Source organism: Gymnoscopelus braueri (genome assembly GCF_963280865.1).
Source record: "Gymnoscopelus braueri genome assembly, chromosome: 12".
NCBI classification, from domain to species: Eukaryota; Metazoa; Chordata; class Actinopteri; order Myctophiformes; family Myctophidae; genus Gymnoscopelus; species Gymnoscopelus braueri.
The window spans coordinates 18,938,527-18,960,037 of record NC_137614.1 but is presented as its reverse complement, the minus strand read 5'-3'; the positions used below and the strand labels follow the sequence as shown (position 1 = coordinate 18,960,037).

The window sequence follows — 21,511 nt, the reverse complement described above, 5'->3', positions numbered from 1 at the left end:
AAGAGAGCTTGCTCTCAACGGACTACCCTGAATAAATAAAGGTCAATAAAAAAAATAAAAAAGAATTATGTGAATGCCTACTGTAAGTAATTAGAAATATGGCACTGAGCTGTGGCATTTAAGTGTCATACTTACATTCACTGTGAACAGATGTTTAAGTGCTGCACTTCAGCACAAACTAAATCAAATCCATCTTGGTATGTGAAGAAGGGGATTTGAATTTGTGGGTCTAACGAGCTTATAAAGTGAATATCATGATGTATACAAGCTTGATCATCATATATAAGAAGATTTAGTCATTTAGGTTCAGATCTTTAGAGAATTGCTTCAACTCTACAGAAGGCCTAAATATATGAAACTGACACATCAACATACTGCTTGAAGGGACACAGTCTCTTTAATAGCATTTGAAGTGAAAAAATTACACTTAGTTATTAAAATCAAGTTTTCATTTTTATAACTGTGGCACAAGAAACCAATAACATGCAATCTATTCCATTAGAAACATATTTAATAAATCAAATCCGATCTGTAATCCAATAAACCAGTTCTGCTTTATTTTTATTTTTTCAAATAATGATGGGTTTTTAATTGAACACTCAGAAAACTGTATTATGGTTTAAAGAAATAATGAAAAATAATCTCAAAACAATTTCAGATTTTTAAAATATATATACAAATCCTCAAGACAATCCCCCTTGGAACATGAACTTTTTACAGGAAAAAAAGGTTTTGATCCCTCACTACAGTGCTGATCAAGGTTTCAAAAGAACAAAACAAAAATCAAGATACCTCTCTGGATACCAAAAATATGACTGCCAACACTTGTTAGGTTATCCAGCATACTGCTAAATGTCAAAAAACAAAAATCAGAGGGACAGAGAGAGAGAAGCTGCGATCCCCCTTCATCCATTTCTTACAATAAAAGCTCTCAATCTCAATTTTCTTATGTTTCCTCTGCAAAAGAAAGAGAGAGAAGAATATTTTTGCTTGGAATGGTTAGAGATTTTACCACAACGATTTGCTTTAACACAGAAGGCAAGGGAGGAGTACAGCAGCTAATCAGTTTAAATGGAATGGACCCTGGGCTTTCAAACTCTTATTTCACTAGAGGTTTCAAAGCGCAAATGGTCTTGAAAGTTGAAATTTATTCCCAATTGAACTTTATTAAAAGAGAATACTGGCAGCACACTTTTCAGGTACAATAGGATTCAGTTAAAATAAAAATATATTCAATCACAAAATTAAATATGTAAAAATCATTGGCATTCAATTTCAAGCAATGCACCCACCCACCCCCCAATAAAATTGTTATATATAATTTGGTTTCCTGGAGTGCTTGATGACACAGTACTCCCATTTCTGCTGTGCTCTACAAGACGCAAAAGCAGAGAACTAAGACAAATGGTAGGGTAAGGGCTATAGCAGGCTAAAACGGGCTTGGGTTAGTGATGCTGGACTTGAATTATGCATCCAACGATTGTCGCAAGAAAAACAAAATGGAATGAAGACAACTATAACCATCCATGAAGGTGTACAGGTTATATCAACAATGATCACACCATCCACAGATTTATGTTAGCAACTACAGTAATATCTGCTGACAGCCAATTAACCACTTAAACCCGCTCTATTAGTCTAGTCCTTTTAGTTTATCTTCTCTCAACCCCAAATTTCTTTGCCAAAAATAGTCCATCTATGAGCTCACAACACACTGCGATACATTGTGAGCTTGTACAGTAGATGAGCCATTTTCACCGAATGGTCTCCCCTGAATAGAGACTTTAGGGTTCAAGTGGTTAAGAATTACTTTTTGTGACACAAGTGATTATGTCAATACAATTTTATTATTTTGGCAATGAAATTGCTATCATTATGATGAGCAACCTGTATGTTTAATGAATGCATATTCAAGAAAGAAAAATTTGACTAATCTAAACAAAACTACAAATCTAGTACAGAGGACAGTTGAGTAGGACACTCTCAAGGCCAGAGCAGCAGCACAATTGATCACAACAGACAAAATAATTCTTTCAACATGGGAAACCTCTGATGTAGTTCAAATATAACTTTTTCAGTCTTACATCTACTTGGTACCATTTTTGCTCATTTACTTTCAAGGTACCGGCGTAATGAAATCAAAATGTGGCAGCTATTGTTTCAATTTGGAGACAGATATTACTGGAAGTGCCATTACAATGCAATTACTTTCAGTGCGACAGCTTCCAGGTGACTTGTTACTTACCCCCCATAGGGCAAAAGAAAAAGGGCAAAAACTGGCACTGTCTCACCTACGAGCTCACTATATGAAAAGCCCATACCCATCATTAAATAAACAAAGGCAACATTTTCCAGACTAACTTGATCCTTTCCACTGCTAACTTCATCCAACACTGTCCCTCCATGAATCAAAACTCTTTTTTCAAATTGAATATTTTTTACCCCCCAACCTCACCAAAATAATAAAATAAATCACTGTCCCCTAGTTACCCCCCCACTTTTTTTTGTCACTTTCTTTTTTGTTTTTTAATTCCAAATGTTAAGGAGGGGAGAGGGATGTTTTTAGCTAGCAAAAGGTTTCGCTGTGTCTTCCTTGCCTTTGTAAGTCCTCTTCCCGTGTGTGAATGGTAGGTATCTGTACTTGACCATATGCTGGAGATGAGAGGGGAAGAAAGGAGAATTAGCAATAGGCATTCGCCGTTTCTTCAAGAACTCCACCAGTGCAGGTAGAGACTCTGCTGTCTATGGAAGGTGCTCAATTAATGAAAGCAATACTGACTAGTATTCTAATTCTAAAATCACAACAGGTTGCGATCATGGCCCACCATAAGGGAAAGGTGTTTCAGATGACCTGCTGGGAAAGGTATTTCACTTATGTTACAGGTCTGCTCAACTGTTCAAATCAATATCATTCAACCCTTCACCTTTAAAATCTATTGTGCAGCCTTGCACTGATGCAGAACAGTTATGTGAATAATGTGGTCATACCCGTATGACAAAAATAGAAACACAGCCATCTGTAATGGCTGAACTGTGGCCCGACTCAGCAGCTTAGGGCTGTCAAATGAATAATTGAGCCTCTAATAATTATCGACTTTGGGGGGGAAATGCACTGTATATTGTAATAATTTGATTAGTAGGCATCACGCAATATTTGATCATTTCAATTAAACCTGGCAGTATTTGATACACCGCTTTTGAAATCACTTCTGTCGCCTGACAGTGACATCACTGACAAATCCTTGTATCTTAATTCTAGCCTTTTCAACCAGCCTCAAGCATACATTCATGCTTGAGCGCACATTAGTCCTTTTTACGCTCCTGCTTCTGAAATGCGAGCAGGATTAAACTAAGATTTTCCAGCAAATCTCTCAGTTACACCTACTGTACATTGACTTGTCAACATTGTCAATATACTAGTTTTGGTCATTGGTGAGATTTGATCGCAACGACACGCATCTCTTCCACACAGCACTGACCGTATTGATGCATACACAGAGAGACGGAGAGAGAGACAGAGATATACAGTACATACATGGAGAACACAGTTATGTCATCAGACAATATTATAACATGCATGCCGGTAGAGATCTGTGCTCTGCTAAGCGCATAGATTGAGGACTGCATAATAAAACTCACAAGGTGTCACCAGCTTTTTGTGTGCTTTGGAGGGACAAATCTTATCAGTCTAGTTTGATGTCAAAATGCATAAAAGTTGGCAGGTCTGCATTACAAACATGTGCATTTTTAAGACGATTTCTGAGGTTAGTTCACAGCCCTAGCAGCTCATTGTGAGTGAGTGCTTCTTCTTACCTTGATCTGCCTCTTCATGGTGATGCAGAAGAGCATGATGAAGTACATTACAAGTATAGGCCAGAACACTGGCACGTTGAAGGCTTCAAAGAATGTGCAAATCATGGCAATGACGATGCCTTTTGTTGCAGAATGCCTGGCGATAAACATTAGACACAAACCATTACAACACAATCTATGTAATCACCCACCTGAGGCAGCATGCATTTTTAGTTCATTAAGGTGCAACATTTTATATTATTTGTTAAAAGAGGAACCGAGGACTTTCAAAATCATACTTCAGGCAAATGCCTATTGTGCGTTGACTGATGCAAAACCACTTCCTGCTTGGTTAAAATAGTTGACAGAGAGTTTGCAAACTTTGCATAGAAACAAGGTCATGTGGGTGAAACTAAACAAAAAGCACACTGCCAGTAGCTGAGCACAGAAAAGTCACCATGACAATCGTGAGATTGGTATTAGGATGTAAATAAGATTAGTATTACAGTTCATCCTTGAAATAGTTTCAAAAATAGCTGCTGAGTTGATACTACAACAGAGGGCTATTGCATAGTGTGAGGTTCTGGTTGGCCAGGCAAATGAAACCTCTAACCCATATCACTGACATAGGCTCATGTCGTTAATGTATCCGTTTTATTATGTCTCTTTAATATGCCTGTACCAATTCTGAATCAGTCAGTATCTGCCAGATACTCAGATGCACGTACACACGCATTCATATACAAATTATAATCATTCAACCCAGCATCTTTGGTTTATGGTAAATTGCTACATCCTTTAACAAATGAGCTGTACATGAGTCAACCATAGACCACAGAGGGCCATTTGAAAGGAGATCATTTGAAATGTCCCTCTGCGGATGAGAACGACGGATGGGAAAGGAGACATGAGGTGGGCTCTTACCAGAATTTGAATTCGGGCAACCTTCTGATGAATGGGCGGAACTCTTCGTTCTGCTTGGTAGGGAGGGCGGGGCCCTCATCTGCAGGTGAGACAGGTGACATGAAGCGTTCATTAAAAAGGCAGGTAAGAACAACCCACTGCATATGTATAAAACAACAACCTCATCTTTAAAAGCATTTAAAATAAGTTAAATTATAATAACGTAATAGGTACCCATACTACCCAACATGTCATGCAATGACACTATTTACTATTACTTATTATGTTCTTAAGTAAGACTGTCTTCATAGAAATTACACAAGTCTACAAGCATTTTCCATAACATACACAAGAACTTTTACCAAAATAGCTTTATACTTCTTAAGCTAAATGCGTAAGAAGTTGAGTAAAATCTATTTTAGAAATAGAAAGAATTATGGATGAATTTATCTTCCATGAAATCCAAAGTTACACAACTGTGTTTCCAGCCACAAGGAATGGTTTGAACAAATATGGACTGTATAGTTAGACACTGCTTCTCTATATACAATATACTAAATAAATCTGGCTTTACATTCTCTGATAATTACCTGCTGTGAACAAGCTTTCAGTATAGCAGTCAGATGCATGACTGCAACCGTATGGTATCTATGCATGACACATGAGGAAGCTATGGTATTCCTGACACTTGATTTAAGTCTCCATCTCTGATATAAAGGTGTTAAATGTGCAGAAGTTCAAAGATAGCCCAGCAACTTCCACAATCAAACGTGCTCATCACATTGGATCAATCGGCGGTTGATATATCAAACTTGCCTTCGTCAAGCAGTGAAGGATCCACTTTCGGTGATAGAAAAGCGATGAACAGGTTGAGGTGGTAGATTCCCAAAGCATACGTAACTATATACCAACCCTGGAAAGCAAGTGATATAACATAAACATGTTAATACATCAATGATAAGCCACTTATTGTGTAGCAGTGACTGAAATGTGAAATGCACGAAGTCTCTGAGTCTGTGTGTCTCTCCCACATAACTCGAGGACAGTTTGACATCAAACTTGGCCTTTGTATCGCTGAGGACCCAAGGGTGTGTCGAGTGGGAAATCGGTCTGTGTGTCTGTCTGTCTGTCTATGTCCCAGACTCTGACAAAAGGTACAACTGGTATTGCATAACCGGCATAAGCATAGATGTGAACTTGCAAACTGCTCAAAAAAGCTATTCCATAAACGCATTCAAATTGCTAGGATTTAAATTAATCAAATTGACAGCTCCAATATAACAGGTTACTTGCCCAAGGGCATGTTTCTGCACAATGTAAACAGGAAAATGTCAACAATGTAAAGGAACACACTAAAGTTTTGGCAAACAAACCCTTCAATAACTTCAGGCTCTCTACAGGCTTTGCTAACACTTTAGCAGTAAGTCATGGCCACAGGCCAACAGTCAGGCCAAAGGCATGGCCGAGACTGTTTTGCCCTCTGTCCGCGCTATAAAGCCGATTCGAGTTTTTACCTATAACTGGACCGATCGGCGTGAAACTTTGTACACACACTCCCTAGTAGAGGCCAAGTAAAAACCTCTGCCCTGCATTTTTCACATCAGCCTTTTATAGCACCACCAGGAGGCCGATTTTTGCAAAACAAATGTTTTGATATTACTCCTGTCCAAACTCTATACACATTATCTCTATTAAATCTATATAGAGGCCTATAATGACCTATTATAGAGCCGAGGCAGATTGGCAGATTTTTGCAAAACACATTTTTTATATTACTCCTACACATGCAAATCGGTACACATCATGTCTATAATTATGACTGAATTCCGAACATTGCTGGCCCACAATAACCTACCTGACCTGGCGGAGACCTGTGTTCAGAGGAGCACTTTATCTAGTTAAGATATGGAACAGTATAAAAACTACTACCAGTAATCCTATGTCGCTAGGCTTGAAATTAATAGTTGAGTAAATTGGCAACTATTGTGGCCTCTGGTTGCCCCCTTTGGCAATAACCTGTTCAGTATTTATTTGTCAATACTAGAGGTTCGGGGCGCTACGCGGCCCTCACATCAAGAGTTTGTGGCTGCGGGGGCAAACGATAACCCATCAACATCCCAAATTAATCCACACAATAACTACTGATACATTTTCATGATAATATGTGTGGTAATAATAAAAAGCTGATGCCTAAAGGTTTTTGTTAAGCGCTGTTCAATTTCAGTGACACAGATGGCATCTTACCTGTAATATGTACACTCTGATCATGTAGAGGAGAGTAAGTAGTAGAGATGCTGCCCATCGCGCTATATAGAATGGTGTTGACTTGTCTAGCCATGACTGATAGATCTGGGAGGGAATAGACAAAAAAGTCAAGATGCAACACTCCAATGGAAAGCAAATACATTAAGACAAAGACACAACATACATTCATCAATGACAGAAACAGTCTAGGAGAACTTATATATGTTTTGAAATGGATCATTGGGCCAAAAATGCATTGAGAATAATATTGAGTGTCACCAATTCCTTTCACAATGCCTTGAATTTTCCACTGGTGGCATAAGAAATATGAATCGTGTATGAGTTGGATATGTTGTTCATCCAAAAGCAGTGCGTCTTACAATGTTAACATATAAAGATAATGTGATTGCTGTAAATGGGATTGTTACCTTAAATTCTAAACTGTTTCCCTCACCTGCTTTAGGCACAATGTTTGCAAATCAAGAAAGCCAATACTTTGTTTTATTAAAATCAAGATGAAACCTCAAACCCATTTAGATACAAATGAGCATTACAGCATCCGACTGAGAATGTTAGAACACGTTACATACATGAGTCAGAAGAATGACATGCATATGAAAAACGACACATTTGTTGGCTTTTTCCAAAATGCCTTACAATCTCATAAATACATGATTTTAGGTTGCAGACAGCTTACCTGTCCAATACGTGTGAAGAATGCACCGACTACAGATGGCTTCCCATGGATTGAATCCCCAACACTGTCCCCTTCTGACATTCTGTCTGAGGAGAGAAAAAGGGACATGTCCGTCAACAACAGTCCCTCCTTATGCTTGACAAGAACTACACCCTTAAGTGTCTAACCATACAAGAAAAAGTACAAGAAATACAGGGCTACAGATGTTTATGGTAAGCTGGACAACATGTAGCCTTATAAATAATTCTTGTACTTCTGGACACACTTTCAGTAGCAATTTTCCTAGCATTATCTCATTGTGAAATAGAGATAAAACTGGGAACAAGGTTAGTTCCTGCCTCCCTATTGTAGTTATATAGGAAATAGAGCCAGACCGATCGTCCTGGCTGAGACTTTTTTTAAATAACAGATCTACAAGCTAAAAATGCGTTGCCACGGGTTGTTGTGAGCTTGCAGATTGGCTATTTACCCTTTTTTAAATAGTGCTTAAATGGTTAAATCAAATGTCACTTTGTGTATTTTATATTTTACTTGTTTGCTTATAAGCTAAATGTTCTCAAGAAACTTTAATCAATTTTTTTTCAACGTTTTTCAAATTGATAAGAGAACTTTACAAAAATTATCGGACAAATCATCAGCATTAGACCCAAAAATAAAAACAGTTGAGCTCTATTAGGAATTAGAGTAAAATGGACAGTTTAGTTATGGATTGCAATGGGTTTGAGAATAAACTAGCCAGCACTCCAAAGCTCGAGTAGATTGGAACTGGTGGATTGACACTTGCTTGGTTCAACCACATTTGTCACATGGAAAAAGGTGACAAGTTGTAAACAGCTCCAAACTTAACTGCTTCTACACTTAAAAGTGGCAAAAAAAATAATATGTGAGCCCAAAGTTAATGTTATTGTTTTGCAGTCCTTTGAAAAAATATATTGTCTTATGAAAAAGGTCCTAAATAAACTGCTACCCCCTAGATTTGTTTAAAATCAGGCCATCTTTCAAGTTCAAGTAACTGTATTTAGGCTATAAAGCACTGAAACTGTGGAAACAAAGTTAGAGCTTGGACTGCGTAATCTTCATACAACTTTAGTGACTAGATCAATTTGAGGATTCCAAAGAAAATCTATCATGAATGACCTAAAAAAAAGTGTATTGTATGGGCTGCAAGGACCCCCTGGTCTTGATGGGGAAAACTATCTTTGAACAGTTGACAAAGTAAATAGGGCAGGACCGTTTACTGTGCTCATTCTGAAGAGATGTACAGTAGGTGAAGTATTTTATATTGTCACTTTGTCATGAGGGCATCAAAGTGATACAATGTATCGTTGTTTCAACTGAGATCTGCTTGGAAACACAGCCTAACTTTAAAAAGTGTGGGCAGGATCCTAGGTGCCTTTGTAACACTATATTGAGTACTGTCCTCTTATTAGAGGAAGCATGCGTAAGGATCATAGACCCTTTTGCTTTTCTCAGATTAGGAAAAAGCTAAAGGTAGTAGTAGTATGCTGCCTGTAAAAGAGCAAAGTGCTGTCGAGATTGATGCCCAGCAGCTACACAATAAAGAATAGCAGAACTATGCATGCATAGTATAGCTAAGATAGGAGTCAGTAGACCAACTCCAGCCACCAGTTATCAAACTGATTGTGAAATTTTTACTGCTACTATGAGCAAGAAGGACGTCTCTAGATTGATAACCAGTGGTTTGTTGAAGCTTTAGCTTTCGATCCAAAATGCCTTATATGCCGGACTTGAAAGGCGAGGTTGTACAGCTCATTTTGTATGGGAGGACTTGCAGGTTTATCTTTTTTGCTACAAAACCGTACACTGATTCATTCAAGACCAAGAAAACCGAAATGAAACTGAACACTTGTCTCTGGTTAGCTAGCTGCTAGCTAGGAAGCAAACCAACAAGTTAATTTCTACTACCACCAAATAGCTCCCCTTTTCTATTCATAACAAAGCATCAACATGATCCACATCGTTATCGTGCTCAGTTGTAAATATTTACATCGTTATCGTGAGACATATTATCAAGGTACTAACGATGGCTACATACTAGCCTAAGGAATAGCTAACTAACTAACCTCAAATTTATAATTTGACCCTTCCTCCAAATATCAATTTGGGTTGTGTAGTTTTAGTGCACCCACTGGTCCCCCGCAATGAACGTTGAATGGCAGACTACATCACTACACTTCCCACAAGTCCAATGGGTTACAGGCTACAACCGGATGGACGATGATTGTAGTAAATCATGTCGTTCTCCTCGTCGACGAATACCAACAATGCGGAAATGTGGACTACATGTACCAGCAAGCCTTTCGTAAATGTGACAACTCACTTCCGGAGATACGGCACTTTCGCTAGCAACGGTTTCTTAGCTTAGCCAGCTAACTCTGGTTAAAAAAAGACACCATCTATAGTAGCTACCGTTAACCACTGAATACAACAATAGTTACAATCTATGTTTGTTGATTTCTCTAGCTGCGAGCGTCACCGGTTTGTAATTGAAATGAGAACGTTAATGCTCAATGACAGCGTTTCCTTACCTGCTGCGGCCGCTGTGTCACTCCCCGGCTCTTCTACCCTAGCCAGCTAACTAGCTACCTATCTATCGTGCAGGCTACTGTGAACACGTCAGTATTTCCGCAAAGAAGACCTTAGACCAGGGTTGCCAGACTTTGCTAGGGAACCAACCAGGTCTGTGAAAACAAGCCCAAAAGACTAGGACTAGGCTATGAGACCTTTAAACCTCGGCGAAAATACGAGTAAATATTTATTTATTTATGTATATTTATAAATAAATATAAACTTGACGAAAATATGGAATATTTCATTTTGAAACATTTTAACACAAACCTTGTATGGGGGTCCCTGGCACAAAATGTTTTCAGATGGGGGTCCGCTGACACATATATATTAATGTGGGGGTCCTTAACATGAAGGACTACACTTTAGGTTAAGAACAAGCAACAAGCAACTACTAATATTTACAAGAAACTTTACAGCCCTAAGTAGCTTATAATAAGCAGACCTGGCAACACTGCCTAAGTCTCGAAAACACAGCAGGCAAAGCAGTTGAGCTCAGAAAAAGACGCACGCAAGAATGCGTACATAATGGGTTGAATTCTTATTTTTAACTCTATGGTTGAATTATGGTAGATAGTAGATAGTATGTACTAGATACTATACGACATAGTAATTTGTCCCCCCCCCCATTTCATAATAAAGAAATCAAAATTGCGCGACTTTGACCGGCACATTTTTAATATATAAAACACTGTTAAACAACTAATGAACTGTGAACATTGATAATATAGCAGTAGCTAGCTACATGAGTATATCTCGTAGGCAATGTAAAGGGAGGAAAAAAGTTCTCTCAGTTACAGAACAAAATCTAGCATTTATAAAGCAATAAGGCATAATACTGATTATAACAACAAATGACAAAAATGTTCCTTAAGCAATAATTAAAGTGCTCATTTTGTGACCAGTTGGCATGTGTTGTTTGTGGGCGTGCAACAGCTGAACATCATGACTTATGGTGGCCAGTGGCCAACTGGTCTTGTTCTGATAATGAAGCTCTTGTGCTCTGCTGCTGGCTAGAGGAGATGCACTAAAGAACTTGAGTGTAGGTCCAAATAAGGAACACAAACTAAAGGACTTCCTAATCTATTTTTACACCACTATTACAGTTGCACCACCATTCATTTTAAACAGAAAGCCAAAAAAACAACAAAAACTGGAATGTTATGACTGACCATGGTAATCAACTTTCACAAACAAGTGCCATGAAGATAAACATGGGTACAGCAAGTTCTCCTTGTATTAAGACCTTGCCCTGCAAGGCATTGCAAAATACACAAGAGGGAGAAAATCTCGAGAACATCTCGCCCAAATGTTATTTCTGATTAAATCCCTACTGTATGCTACAGTATAATACTGGTTTAGTTTTTTCTAGTTTCATTTTACAAAATTGTCTCATGCTGATGTGATTGATTACAACAACTGATTATTTCCTAAGACTGTCAAACAAATCCATCATAGATGGAATGCATAAGTTAATTATTTGTGAGGATATGGATTTTGTTTAGTTGTCATGAACACACACACTGTTAATACACTTAACAAGAATGTTTTACATTGAAATGATGAGTATGCTGAACTAGTGAGTTTAAAGTAATTAACTTTAGCCATTATAACACCTGACTATATGTCATCTGGTCTTTGTGAGCTTGAATTTTGATTTCAAGTCTATAAATCTGGTTCAAATGAGATTTATGATATTAGGAATCTAAATATCCTTTTTCAACCACATATCTAATACAAAACATTTACACAATATATACATTTGTACAACTGAAGATCAACAATAAATAATAAGTCAACTGAGAACTAAACATGCAGCCGTCACCTCTGTTCAGTATGTTTTCAAAACAGAAAATAGCAACTAATGATTGCCAAATAGTGATATGTCCATTGCTACAATCTCTGTGCTCATCACAAATGTAAATGCGAGGTTGATGGCTGAGTAAAGTTAAACTGTAGGACATGTTTGGATTATCACAGTGCAACCTCAAAACATCCCATTCTCCAGAATGGTCATTGTTGTCCAGTCTAACAATGCACTTGTCAGAGTGCTATTGTTTAAAAGGCATAGTCCAGAATCCACACCGTGCAGATAGGTTTGCAGTGACATTTCCAAAATGTCAATATTCTATGCTGTACAAAAAAAAGAAAAAAAGAACACTGCTAATGAGATTGTGTTCTATTGTTTCACCTCATGTTCCATCCCTTGGATAGAACATGTTGAAGCACGAGAAACAGGCTACATGGGAAGTAGGCTACATTTGACACATAAAATATATCAATAGAAGGACCTTCCATGACCTTGGCTCCCGCACACAAATCAATGACTGAAACATTAACACATAGAAACACATTTGAAAAAACATTGTATTATTTAAGTCATTGTTGTCTAAGTCATGGTAACCGTTACAGTATATTGGCAATATTAAGTGCCAAGACTCATTTCCATCTCTATTCACCTCCCGCATTTAACTCCCTTCCTTTCTATCTCAGTGGACATCACTGTCCATGAACTCTTCCTTGATGGAGTGCTTGCTGCGGGACACTTTGCAGTCAGGCATGTCAAAACCAAAGTCAGCCCACTCGTCGGCTGCAGATGCCATTCCGGATGTCCCCACTACACCTGGCCGGTTGGGTATAGTGATGGTGTGGCGCACTCGGAAGTGCACAGCCTCCATAACACGCTGCCGCTGGAGTTCCCCGCCGGTGGTGCCGATGGCTGCCATGGCGCTGGCGGCCATGTTGCTGCTGGAGCGCATCAGCTGCTGGCCATGGTAATCGTGGTGATGGGCAGAGGATGGAGGAAGGGGAGCACCCTGCTTCATGTCCTGTAGGCCTCGCCAGATGGTCAGGCGGAACTGCTCTGGGATCTTCAGAGCACCTAGATCCTGAGTGGATGTGGTAGAGATGGATGGAGTGTGAGGAGAGGAATAAATAGATAAAGGAAAGGAGAACATGAGAGATGGTAGTCGATTTTGGATGTAAATTAGTGACAAAGGACCTGGTACAAGATAAAATCAGATCTTTGCAACAGAAACATTAGTCAACCCAAACAGCTGCTGTTTGTACATTTGCATATTTTCATGACAAAAAATGTTAATGTAAATATACGTAAATATTGAAGCCTCCTTGTGTCCAATAAACTTTGGATTTACGAATTATATTTATACTTCGTATTATACAAGACTTTAAAATAGATGTCATATTCATATTTTCAAGTACATCATGATTCTTTACCTCCATGGAAAGAGTCTGGAGATGGTAGAGAGTCTGGAGACCTTGGGATGTGAAGTACTCTATGCAGTTCTGACAGCCCAGACTGGTTAGAAAACTGTAAGGAAGGCGAAAAAGCAACGCTGCTTAGACCATCATCAGGGCAACATTAAATAGGTCAAATTTGGAGAATGAAGGCAGCTGTGGTTTAAATTGCAGTGTGTGCTTCATCAGAATGTGAATGTGAGGATATATTCCTCAATATATATATTGAGGAATGACCAAATGGAAACAAACTTTATTCACTGATGCTGTATCTGTCCTAATCTATTTCCCCAAATCACAATAAGATTGGTTCTACCATGCAATACTGAATGTGTCGTTAGCTTAATTTAAAGGGAAAATTATCAGGGATAGGCCACAAGTATAGTGAAATTAAACCATTTTAATCATTCATTCATATCAGTGCATGCAGTTGTATTAAATGATTCGTAAAGCCATACTTGATTTGATGAAAAACAATTCTTTATTATAAATACATGAAAGTGTAAAAGCTTTAACAATATACATAAACAAAAGGTAAGCTAAACTGTACATGAACAGAACAGTCAGAAAACAAATGAGCTGAACAAAGCCTATCAAAACCATTGAAATAGCATAAACAAATAAACAAAAAACAGAGCAACTAGTGTTGACACTGTCTTTAAAAAAAAGTATGCCAAAAGTTTTAAATTAAATAGAACTTAGAAGACATAAACAATGGAATATTTGTTTAAACAAAACTCTCCTCAAGTGCATGGCAAATGGTTCCAAGGCTGTGTACAAAATGACTATGTATGTGGATAGAAGTGATTATAATTATGTCACACAGTTTGTAGAAAAGTATCACTGGCATCCATCCAGGGCTCCATATGCAAACCAAACCCTGAATGTAGAACATAAGTCCATTCATTCAAATATTGCCTCAATGGGCACTTGAACAAATTCAATTGGACCCAAAGAGGGCACTTTTCCAAAAACCTATTTGACCCATAATGGCCAGGCACGACTCAAATGCAGCCTTTTTTTCTTCTTTTTTTTTTCTTTCCCTTTTACTTTTCTAGTGCCAACATGACGGTCGTTCCTTTTTTAACCCGGCAACTGCATTCTGTATAGCTTTGGCCTTTAACTGTGGGAGAAAGAGGAAGTGTCATTGGAGACTGAGGTACCTGACGAGGCCTGGGTCTGGGTTATATGGAGGGGGTGGGCTGCAGTGGGATGTGGACACTATGGGTTGACTGCTGTGGCCTCCGTTCATGTCACCGTTGACTTGCATGTGGTGGCTATTGAGCATGTTGGGACCTGACAGAGAACAGAGCAGATCAGTAAGATAATCAGCAGACAAAGCCCCCCCCCGTGCAAGGCCTTATCAACAGACCGTGTGGGAGATAGTTAAAATACCCTATAAATACATTATATTTTTAGATGACACACACACATGTACAAATGCTCACCCATGTGGCCCATGGTGTTGTGGTTGACGGTGTTCTGCTGAGGCTGCTGCCCCACCAGCTGGTTGACTGAGGGCAGCTTGCTGTAGCCTCCATGGACATGGAGCTTGTTCATGTTGGACATTGGAGAGTAAGAGGAGGGCGATGCTATGTGGCTCCTACAGAAAAGAGAGAATGGGGTTGCAGACACGTTGACGGTTCAAGGTTCAAGATTCAAGGTTCTTTATTGGTACGTGTTGTGCAGGTACATGAGAGTAAAATGTACTTTTGTCGGCTCCTTGGACATTGCAGCAGCTGATGCTGAGTGTGTGTTGTGTGTGTGTGTGTGTTGATCTGACTCACGGTCTCTGTAGCATCTGTTGCTGGGCTTGTTGTCTGTAGGAGTCGATCAGTGGCTGGGGCACAAGCTCCACTAGCTCCAGGCTGTCTTTAATCTTCATTAGTAGTTCAAAATTCTCCCTGCCACGCACCTGCACATGCACACACACGCACAAACGCACATGCACACGCGCACACGCACACACACACACACACACACGCACACGCACACGCACACGCACACGCACACGCACACGCACACACACACACACACACACACACACACACACAGCAGATGGCATTCAGCAGAATTCATAAATGTTTTTGTATGTAGGGCTTAGTGTTTATGTTGCTTTTATCAAACATCATTCACACACTCACACTATTTGAAAAGATCGGACAAGGTGGCCGAATGGTTATAAGGTGATGGACCACTGATACATTGTGGTCTGGGTTCCAAACTTCCAATTGCCAATCTCGTGGAGGTATTACGTTTGTGAAATAATGGAACACTATGCAATAAGTTGATCTGTGTGACACTCACAACTGTATATTCACTCACCTGTTCCAAGTTTCTTTTGGAAAATCATGCTAGCTAAATGACTAAAATGTAGATCATAATCTAGCTCATAATTAGCCAAGAGTTATGTTCCCACACAAGGAATTTGACTCGGTTCATTGCTCTCAGACATGTAGAAAAATATTATACAGCAGGATGAGAGAAATAATATAAAATATATAGTTATATATTAAAATATATATATAACTACAACATTTTAAATAGCAATATAAGGAATATAGAATCAGACCAGATCAAGTGTGATCAGAGTGAATGGTATTTAAAATGTAAAGAGTATATGCTGTAATGACGAGATAAGGCATGCATCATAATAATATTCCACAGATCAGTTAAAAATATAGCAGTAGTATAGCATGGGTTATATACTACTGTACACAATGCACCATAAATACATGAAGTTTCATACGAAGGAATAACGTTTCATATGTACAGTAAACATGAACCCATTATCTATAATACTGCAGTATTTCAATGGCAAGTGTTCTGAAAAGAAAAAATCCAAAATATATCAAAGGCTTACAGGAATATAATAGATCTCTTCTTCGCCATGACGTCTCTTCTTCATATTAATGTTTGGGCTGGGAATATTTGACGGGGACTGTTTGAAGTCTGCAGATGAAAAGAAAAACATTTTCAACAATTTCCCCGTTTTTTTATAATGTTTTTCCACTTTTCTCCCATACTTTTGAATATTTGGTTCAGTATGATGTTTGGTGATAGTGTACGTGCAAAATGACAGCTGGGTGGGTTCTTCTTTATTCAAAGTTCTTTTGCACTTTTTGTAAAAAATTACACATTATAAGAAAAGTTTTAGAAATCCTCACAATTAAGCGACTCACTCCGCTTGTTGGCATTTCCGTTTTTGGTCACACTCTCATTCAGGGCCTGTTGTTCCCTGAAGTGGTCTTCGTCCGCTTTGCGATCACGGCCCGGACATGCACATATTCGACCTTCAAACGACCTTCTGCCCAATACCTGACCACTGCAAGAAAAACTGCGATTAAAAAACAGCCATCAACAAATTGGACAAACAAACCGACTATGGTATCAGCTAAGGTTTAGCTTTCAGTGTTTTTCATTTGATATTCGGGCTGAGGGCTGAATGGGAATGAAATGTACTGTAGATTCAAAGAGCTGAGAACCACTTTTCATAAAAGAGAAGGCCACATTTGGTAACTCAATACAAAAAAAAGTTAAGTCCTTGTGAACCGTTCTATTGCTTTGTCTACAGTTTGTCAGCATGTAATATGGATACATAGCTGTATATGTCCAACACAACAAAAACATCTTAATACTCAGAAGCTGCAGAATAACATTTAGGCAGCATACACAGCCAAATGTATTAAGTCTTAAAGGGACTATACCATGAATTTAAAAAAAAATCACACCCAGTGTGAAGTGGGCGGTGTGGTCATCACAGTGGTCATCATAGTGATGGAAGCTCACTGCCAAAAAAAATGGATTTTTGGAAGTGCATAATCCTATTTATAGGTTATTAATGTCATCATGTGTCTCGCCCGCCAATCACAGTGCTGAATAGAGTCAGCCAATAGAGTCAGCCAATCACAGTACAGCTAGGGGTCTACTAATGGGCCAATCACAGTGCAGGAAACTAATACTAATGAGGTGTCCCAACCCCACTTATAGGGGCGACTACACCGCCCAAAAATATATATATTTAATATCATATTGTTTATGTCCCTGAAACGTTTTTCAAAAGGTTTGAGCCTAAATCAAGCCTCAGATATACTCATTCAAACTAACTTCTCTCTGGCTTATAAAGCACTTTCACCTGCAATACCACACTGTCCTGTTTGGCACGGGGCGCTATTGAGCCAGTTTGTATGCATGTTATCTCCTGGTTCTGTGTGGAAAAAGTAAAAGAAAAAAAAAGAAAGAAAAAAAAAAAAAAAATTGGTTGGAACTAAAAAACGGGAGGGATTGTACCCTGACGTGACGTCACGTCAGGGACCAAATCAGTTTGGCCTGTTTTGAGACCAATTTACAGAAAACCGAGGTAGAGGTAGAGGTAGGTAAAAACACACAAAAAAGAAGAAAAAGTTAAAATTCATGGTGTAGCCCCTTTAATTAATCAATTTATAACTGAGAGAGTGCATAAAAGTTACATTTGTACTCTCAGAGTTAAATAAACACACTGACAAACACATTTGTCAGTGTGCACTTACTCTCTGGTCTCCAAGGTGATGATGATGAGGATGGGTCTCCTGTTCATGCCACCCACGCAGCTGCTGTTGCACATGAAGTTATATAGGGTGGTTGAGAATTCGGTCCCGACCTGCAAGATACAAACAGCAGAAATACTTTTGGATCTAGCATCAAATGGAATAAGAGGATTCTCGTGGCTCACACAGCTCATATTAACATGTATAATATGAGCCATGAACAGAGGAGTTTGAAAGTCTGCTCAGATACTCAGATGCAAGGCCACCAGTGTGAAGAGCTAGTTGAACTTAACTTGACTTTATGAACAGGTGATTTTCAATAACCGTCAATAAAATAACCCTAACTGTCACAAATGTTACTTTGATATCTGCTGATTGTGTTATTCCTTCCCCCCCATTTCAGTTCCCATGAACTGAGCTCCATCAGAAACATCCAACTATTCTACCACCAGAGGGCAATGTTGCTGTACACTCCCACAGTGAATGTGATGTGAGAGCTCAAATGTGTTTCTCCCATTTGTCTTATTAATATCTTTGGGGTGCAGTTTCTGACGTGATTAGTTCTCACACTTGTATTTGCCTGGACATGCCCAGGACCACTAGCAATATCTATTGCCTATGAAGTCACTCTATGATAATGACACTTTTATCAGACTGAACTTGAAGGCCTCATGATGCATAGTAGTGTAACATGAAAAACAGCACTGGGATCAGCAATCAATAATATATACTGTGGTCTGTTCAATTCATGTAAGCACCATGTCAACTGACTGAAGGCCAGACACAACCTATGGTGTGTGTGTGTGTGTGTGTGTGTGTGTGTGTGTGTGTGTGTGTGTGTGTGTGTGTGTGTGTGTGTGTGTGTGTGTGTGTGTGTGTGTGTGTGTGTGTGTGTGTGTGTGTGTGTGTGTGTGTGTGTGTGTGTGTGTGTGTGTGTACATAGAAACATAGGCTATAGAAACATGGAAATTGTTTTGGAAAATATATTTTAAAATATAAATAATGACAGGACAAAACTAATATATAAAAACAAACCAAAATACAATCTAAAGAAACATAATCTTACTATCTTATCTTATCGTATCTAACTATTATAATTAGGAAAGGGGCACGTGCATTTTGTTTGTGTGTCTGCTCCCATCAGATCAATTGTCCAATTGCCTCCAAACTAGTCACAAAAATAATTCATGGTTCTGGCCTTTGAACCGTCGACTTTTGGTACTTTCAGTTTTCTCAGAAACTTTACAGTATACACTAATATTAAATATTTGGCCCATATTTTGGTCACTAGGGGCAGGGCGCCTGCCCGCCTACTGCACATGCGCCGACTATTAGTTCAGTGAACGTAATCTGATCCCACAGCCTCTCTGCAATCAATAACTGCATAAAGCTACCCAAACAAAACAACACTTTTGTGTATAAATGACAATTGTGCTAGGCTTCTAATAAAAACTGCTGAATTCAATAAGTTATTCAAGTGCTTTGAACACTCTTTTTCAGACATACGGTACATAGTGAATTTCTTATAATAATTAATCTAATAATGTAATATAATATTTTTACAATTGTATCAGACCGCCGCTGACAAGGTCGTCAGAAGGGGGGAGGTGAGTCCTCTTGGTAAACTGTGTAGTTGGGCCATTCATCAATCAAATAAGCATGTTAATACTATTGAGCTACGACACACATTTCCCTGCAGTGCGCAACGCAAGTGAAACGAGTGTTATGATTGGTTGAAAAAGATCGTTTCCGGGGGAAATATGTACAACGGAAGTCCCGGCCCTACAGACACTCTCTGCATTAGGTTGTGACCAGGCTTTTCTCCTCACAGATGAGTAAAGGCTGGGAACGAAGCTACTTACTCCCCAACACAATCCCCAAATACAGTACAGTAATGAAATGATCAAAACTGCTTAAAAAGCACAGACACAAAAATCCCTCACCTGTGGGGCCTCATAGGGCACCAGGACACTCTGACGCCCTGTGACCGGGTCATCCACATACTGGGACAGGTTGTTGCCCTCCACCCGAATCAGGTGACTGGCGGGGGCTGCTTGACCTGTGGGTAGAGGGTCAAGGGTTAGTACCACAAGACGACCAGAAGGTGCTTCATTTATAGCTGGTGTTAGTGATTAGCATGCACGTGCACACATAGACATGAAAGGGGGCTTCAGCCCCTGCCCTTTTACCCGTCGGTAAAAAAGTGCCCTCTCCAGACTGTTTTATTTTTATTTTTTTTAACCCAAAAATTAATTTCAACTGCCCCTTGCGGCCTATCGGTAAAGCTGACGGAAATAGCAGTGGATGTGTTGGATGCAGCTCAAAGTGAACTTTCCTCAGGTATCTAGTTTGTCGCCGTACGACCTTCCTAGCCTGTTTTATTAAAGAAAAACGGGCGACAATGACCAAAATTTCAATCGAAAATCGCGATCGAAAACCGGCGAAAGTGGCCGTTTTCAAGTTGTTTTGGCCATTATCTCTGGAACGGAAGGTCCAATCTGCTCAGTTCAAAGCTTGTTGAGTGCGTGACTTTGAGGACATTAAGCACGTTATGATACTGTTTCGGGTTTTAGGCCCAAAAGTATGGTAATTGTTCGTAAAGTCCAATAGGTGCCCTTTTGAAATTCCAGCCCCTGCCTCTCCAAATCCTTCTGCACGTCCCTGGTGATTAGATTATGCTCTAGCATCTAACATCTAATCTGGGTTAGTGAAGGAGCCATGTACAGCAGATGAAGTTGGAAACCATATCATCTGGGGATCCACTTTTATGACAGATGCTAGAGGAAATTCCTTATTCTATAAACATTGGGTATAATTCATATTAAAGATCTATCTGGTAAAGATGGATCTTTAATAATAAAGCTTCAGGATAAAAGAAACTGGATAAGCGAGTTATTTATTATTAGAAAGGCAATTCCAAAAAACGGCTCCTACTTCTAAACAGTATAAAGTCCAAAGATGACAATACTGATGCACACATGGCTCTGACAGGGTATACTTGTAAGACAATATACAAGCTGTTGTTAAAAGAAAAAATAACTACATCATATATGCAGGCATACTGGGAAGCTGTGTTAGCTGACCAAGCAAACATCATGAGGAGCAACGTATGGCGGCAACAAACAATAGAACTCTCTCCAGATTGGCAGAATTCAATAAAAAAATATTACATGGAATTCTTCTAAATGTCCTACTCCTCTATGTGCTGTTTGTTTGGTAAAAGAGGATACAACACACAGTATGTTTGTTTCATGTCAATGTCTGGGTAACTTTTGGAGCCATGTTTCTGCTCTTATGTCTCAGTTTAATGTCACATTTACAGTAGAACTGTCAAATATAATTTTGGGTCTTAACACAACCTATAGGCCTAGTGACAGATATAGTGTAAATTTGATATTAACGATAGCAAAACTGTCCATCTTTAAAATGTGGATGAGATACAAAGATGACCACCAAAGGTTTTATAAAGCAGACTGTCTTTCTTTCAGAGTTGAAGTTAAGA

General features: G+C 39.0%; 2 protein-coding genes across 5 annotated transcripts in view; both read right to left on the bottom strand.

Moving 5' to 3' along the window:
* Positions 1 to 375: 375 nt before the first annotated feature.
* rer1 (retention in endoplasmic reticulum sorting receptor 1) lies at positions 376 to 10,277 on the bottom strand. 2 transcript variants are annotated; one of them, XM_080445313.1, is made up of 8 exons: positions 10,186 to 10,277; positions 7,637 to 7,722; positions 6,940 to 7,044; positions 5,512 to 5,608; positions 4,717 to 4,795; positions 3,814 to 3,949; positions 2,598 to 2,652; positions 376 to 957 (listed from the first exon to the last, which is right to left on the bottom strand). In XM_080445313.1, exons 2-8 carry the CDS (start codon positions 7,715 to 7,717, stop codon positions 947 to 949), a joined length of 564 nt encoding a protein of 187 aa, XP_080301439.1. In that variant the 5' UTR covers positions 7,718 to 7,722; positions 10,186 to 10,277; the 3' UTR covers positions 376 to 946. The 2 variants fall into 2 exon arrangements, with proteins under 2 accessions (XP_080301439.1, XP_080301438.1); XM_080445312.1 differs by having other exon boundaries at positions 376 to 2,652.
* Positions 10,278 to 10,891: 614 nt separating this feature from the next.
* tp73 (tumor protein p73) overlaps positions 10,892 to 21,511 on the bottom strand; it is a gene marked incomplete at its 3' end in the record, with an annotated part of 28,771 nt that continues 18,151 nt past the window's right edge. The window contains exons 4-12 of one of the 3 annotated variants that reach the window (XM_080443711.1): positions 19,953 to 20,068; positions 18,013 to 18,122; positions 16,666 to 16,808; positions 16,347 to 16,435; positions 15,271 to 15,398; positions 14,932 to 15,086; positions 14,647 to 14,779; positions 13,463 to 13,556; positions 10,892 to 13,113 (exon numbers count right to left, since the gene is read on the bottom strand). In XM_080443711.1, coding sequence (XP_080299837.1) covers positions 12,715 to 13,113; positions 13,463 to 13,556; positions 14,647 to 14,779; positions 14,932 to 15,086; positions 15,271 to 15,398; positions 16,347 to 16,435; positions 16,666 to 16,808; positions 18,013 to 18,122; positions 19,953 to 20,068 — 1,367 coding nt within the window. Of the gene's footprint in view, positions 13,114 to 13,462; positions 13,557 to 14,646; positions 14,780 to 14,931; positions 15,087 to 15,266; positions 15,399 to 16,346; positions 16,436 to 16,650; positions 16,809 to 18,012; positions 18,123 to 19,952; positions 20,069 to 21,511 lie in introns of those variants that run through there. The other 2 variants (XM_080443710.1, XM_080443712.1) reach the window with 2 other exon arrangements.

Excerpts from the sequence above, each read along its gene's own strand:
- rer1 (XM_080445312.1), bottom strand. The coding sequence starts at position 7,717 with ATGTCAGAAGGGGACAGTGTTGGGGATTCAATCCATGGGAAGCCATCT. Across the intron at positions 7,045-7,636 it reads TCTTCACACGTATTGGACAG|ATCTATCAGTCATGGCTAGA; the intron begins GTAAGCTGTCTG and ends ATTCCCTCCCAG. Across the intron at positions 2,653-3,813 it reads CCATGAAGAGGCAGATCAAG|CATATGGTCAAGTACAGATA; the intron begins GTAAGAAGAAGC and ends TCTCATCTCCAG.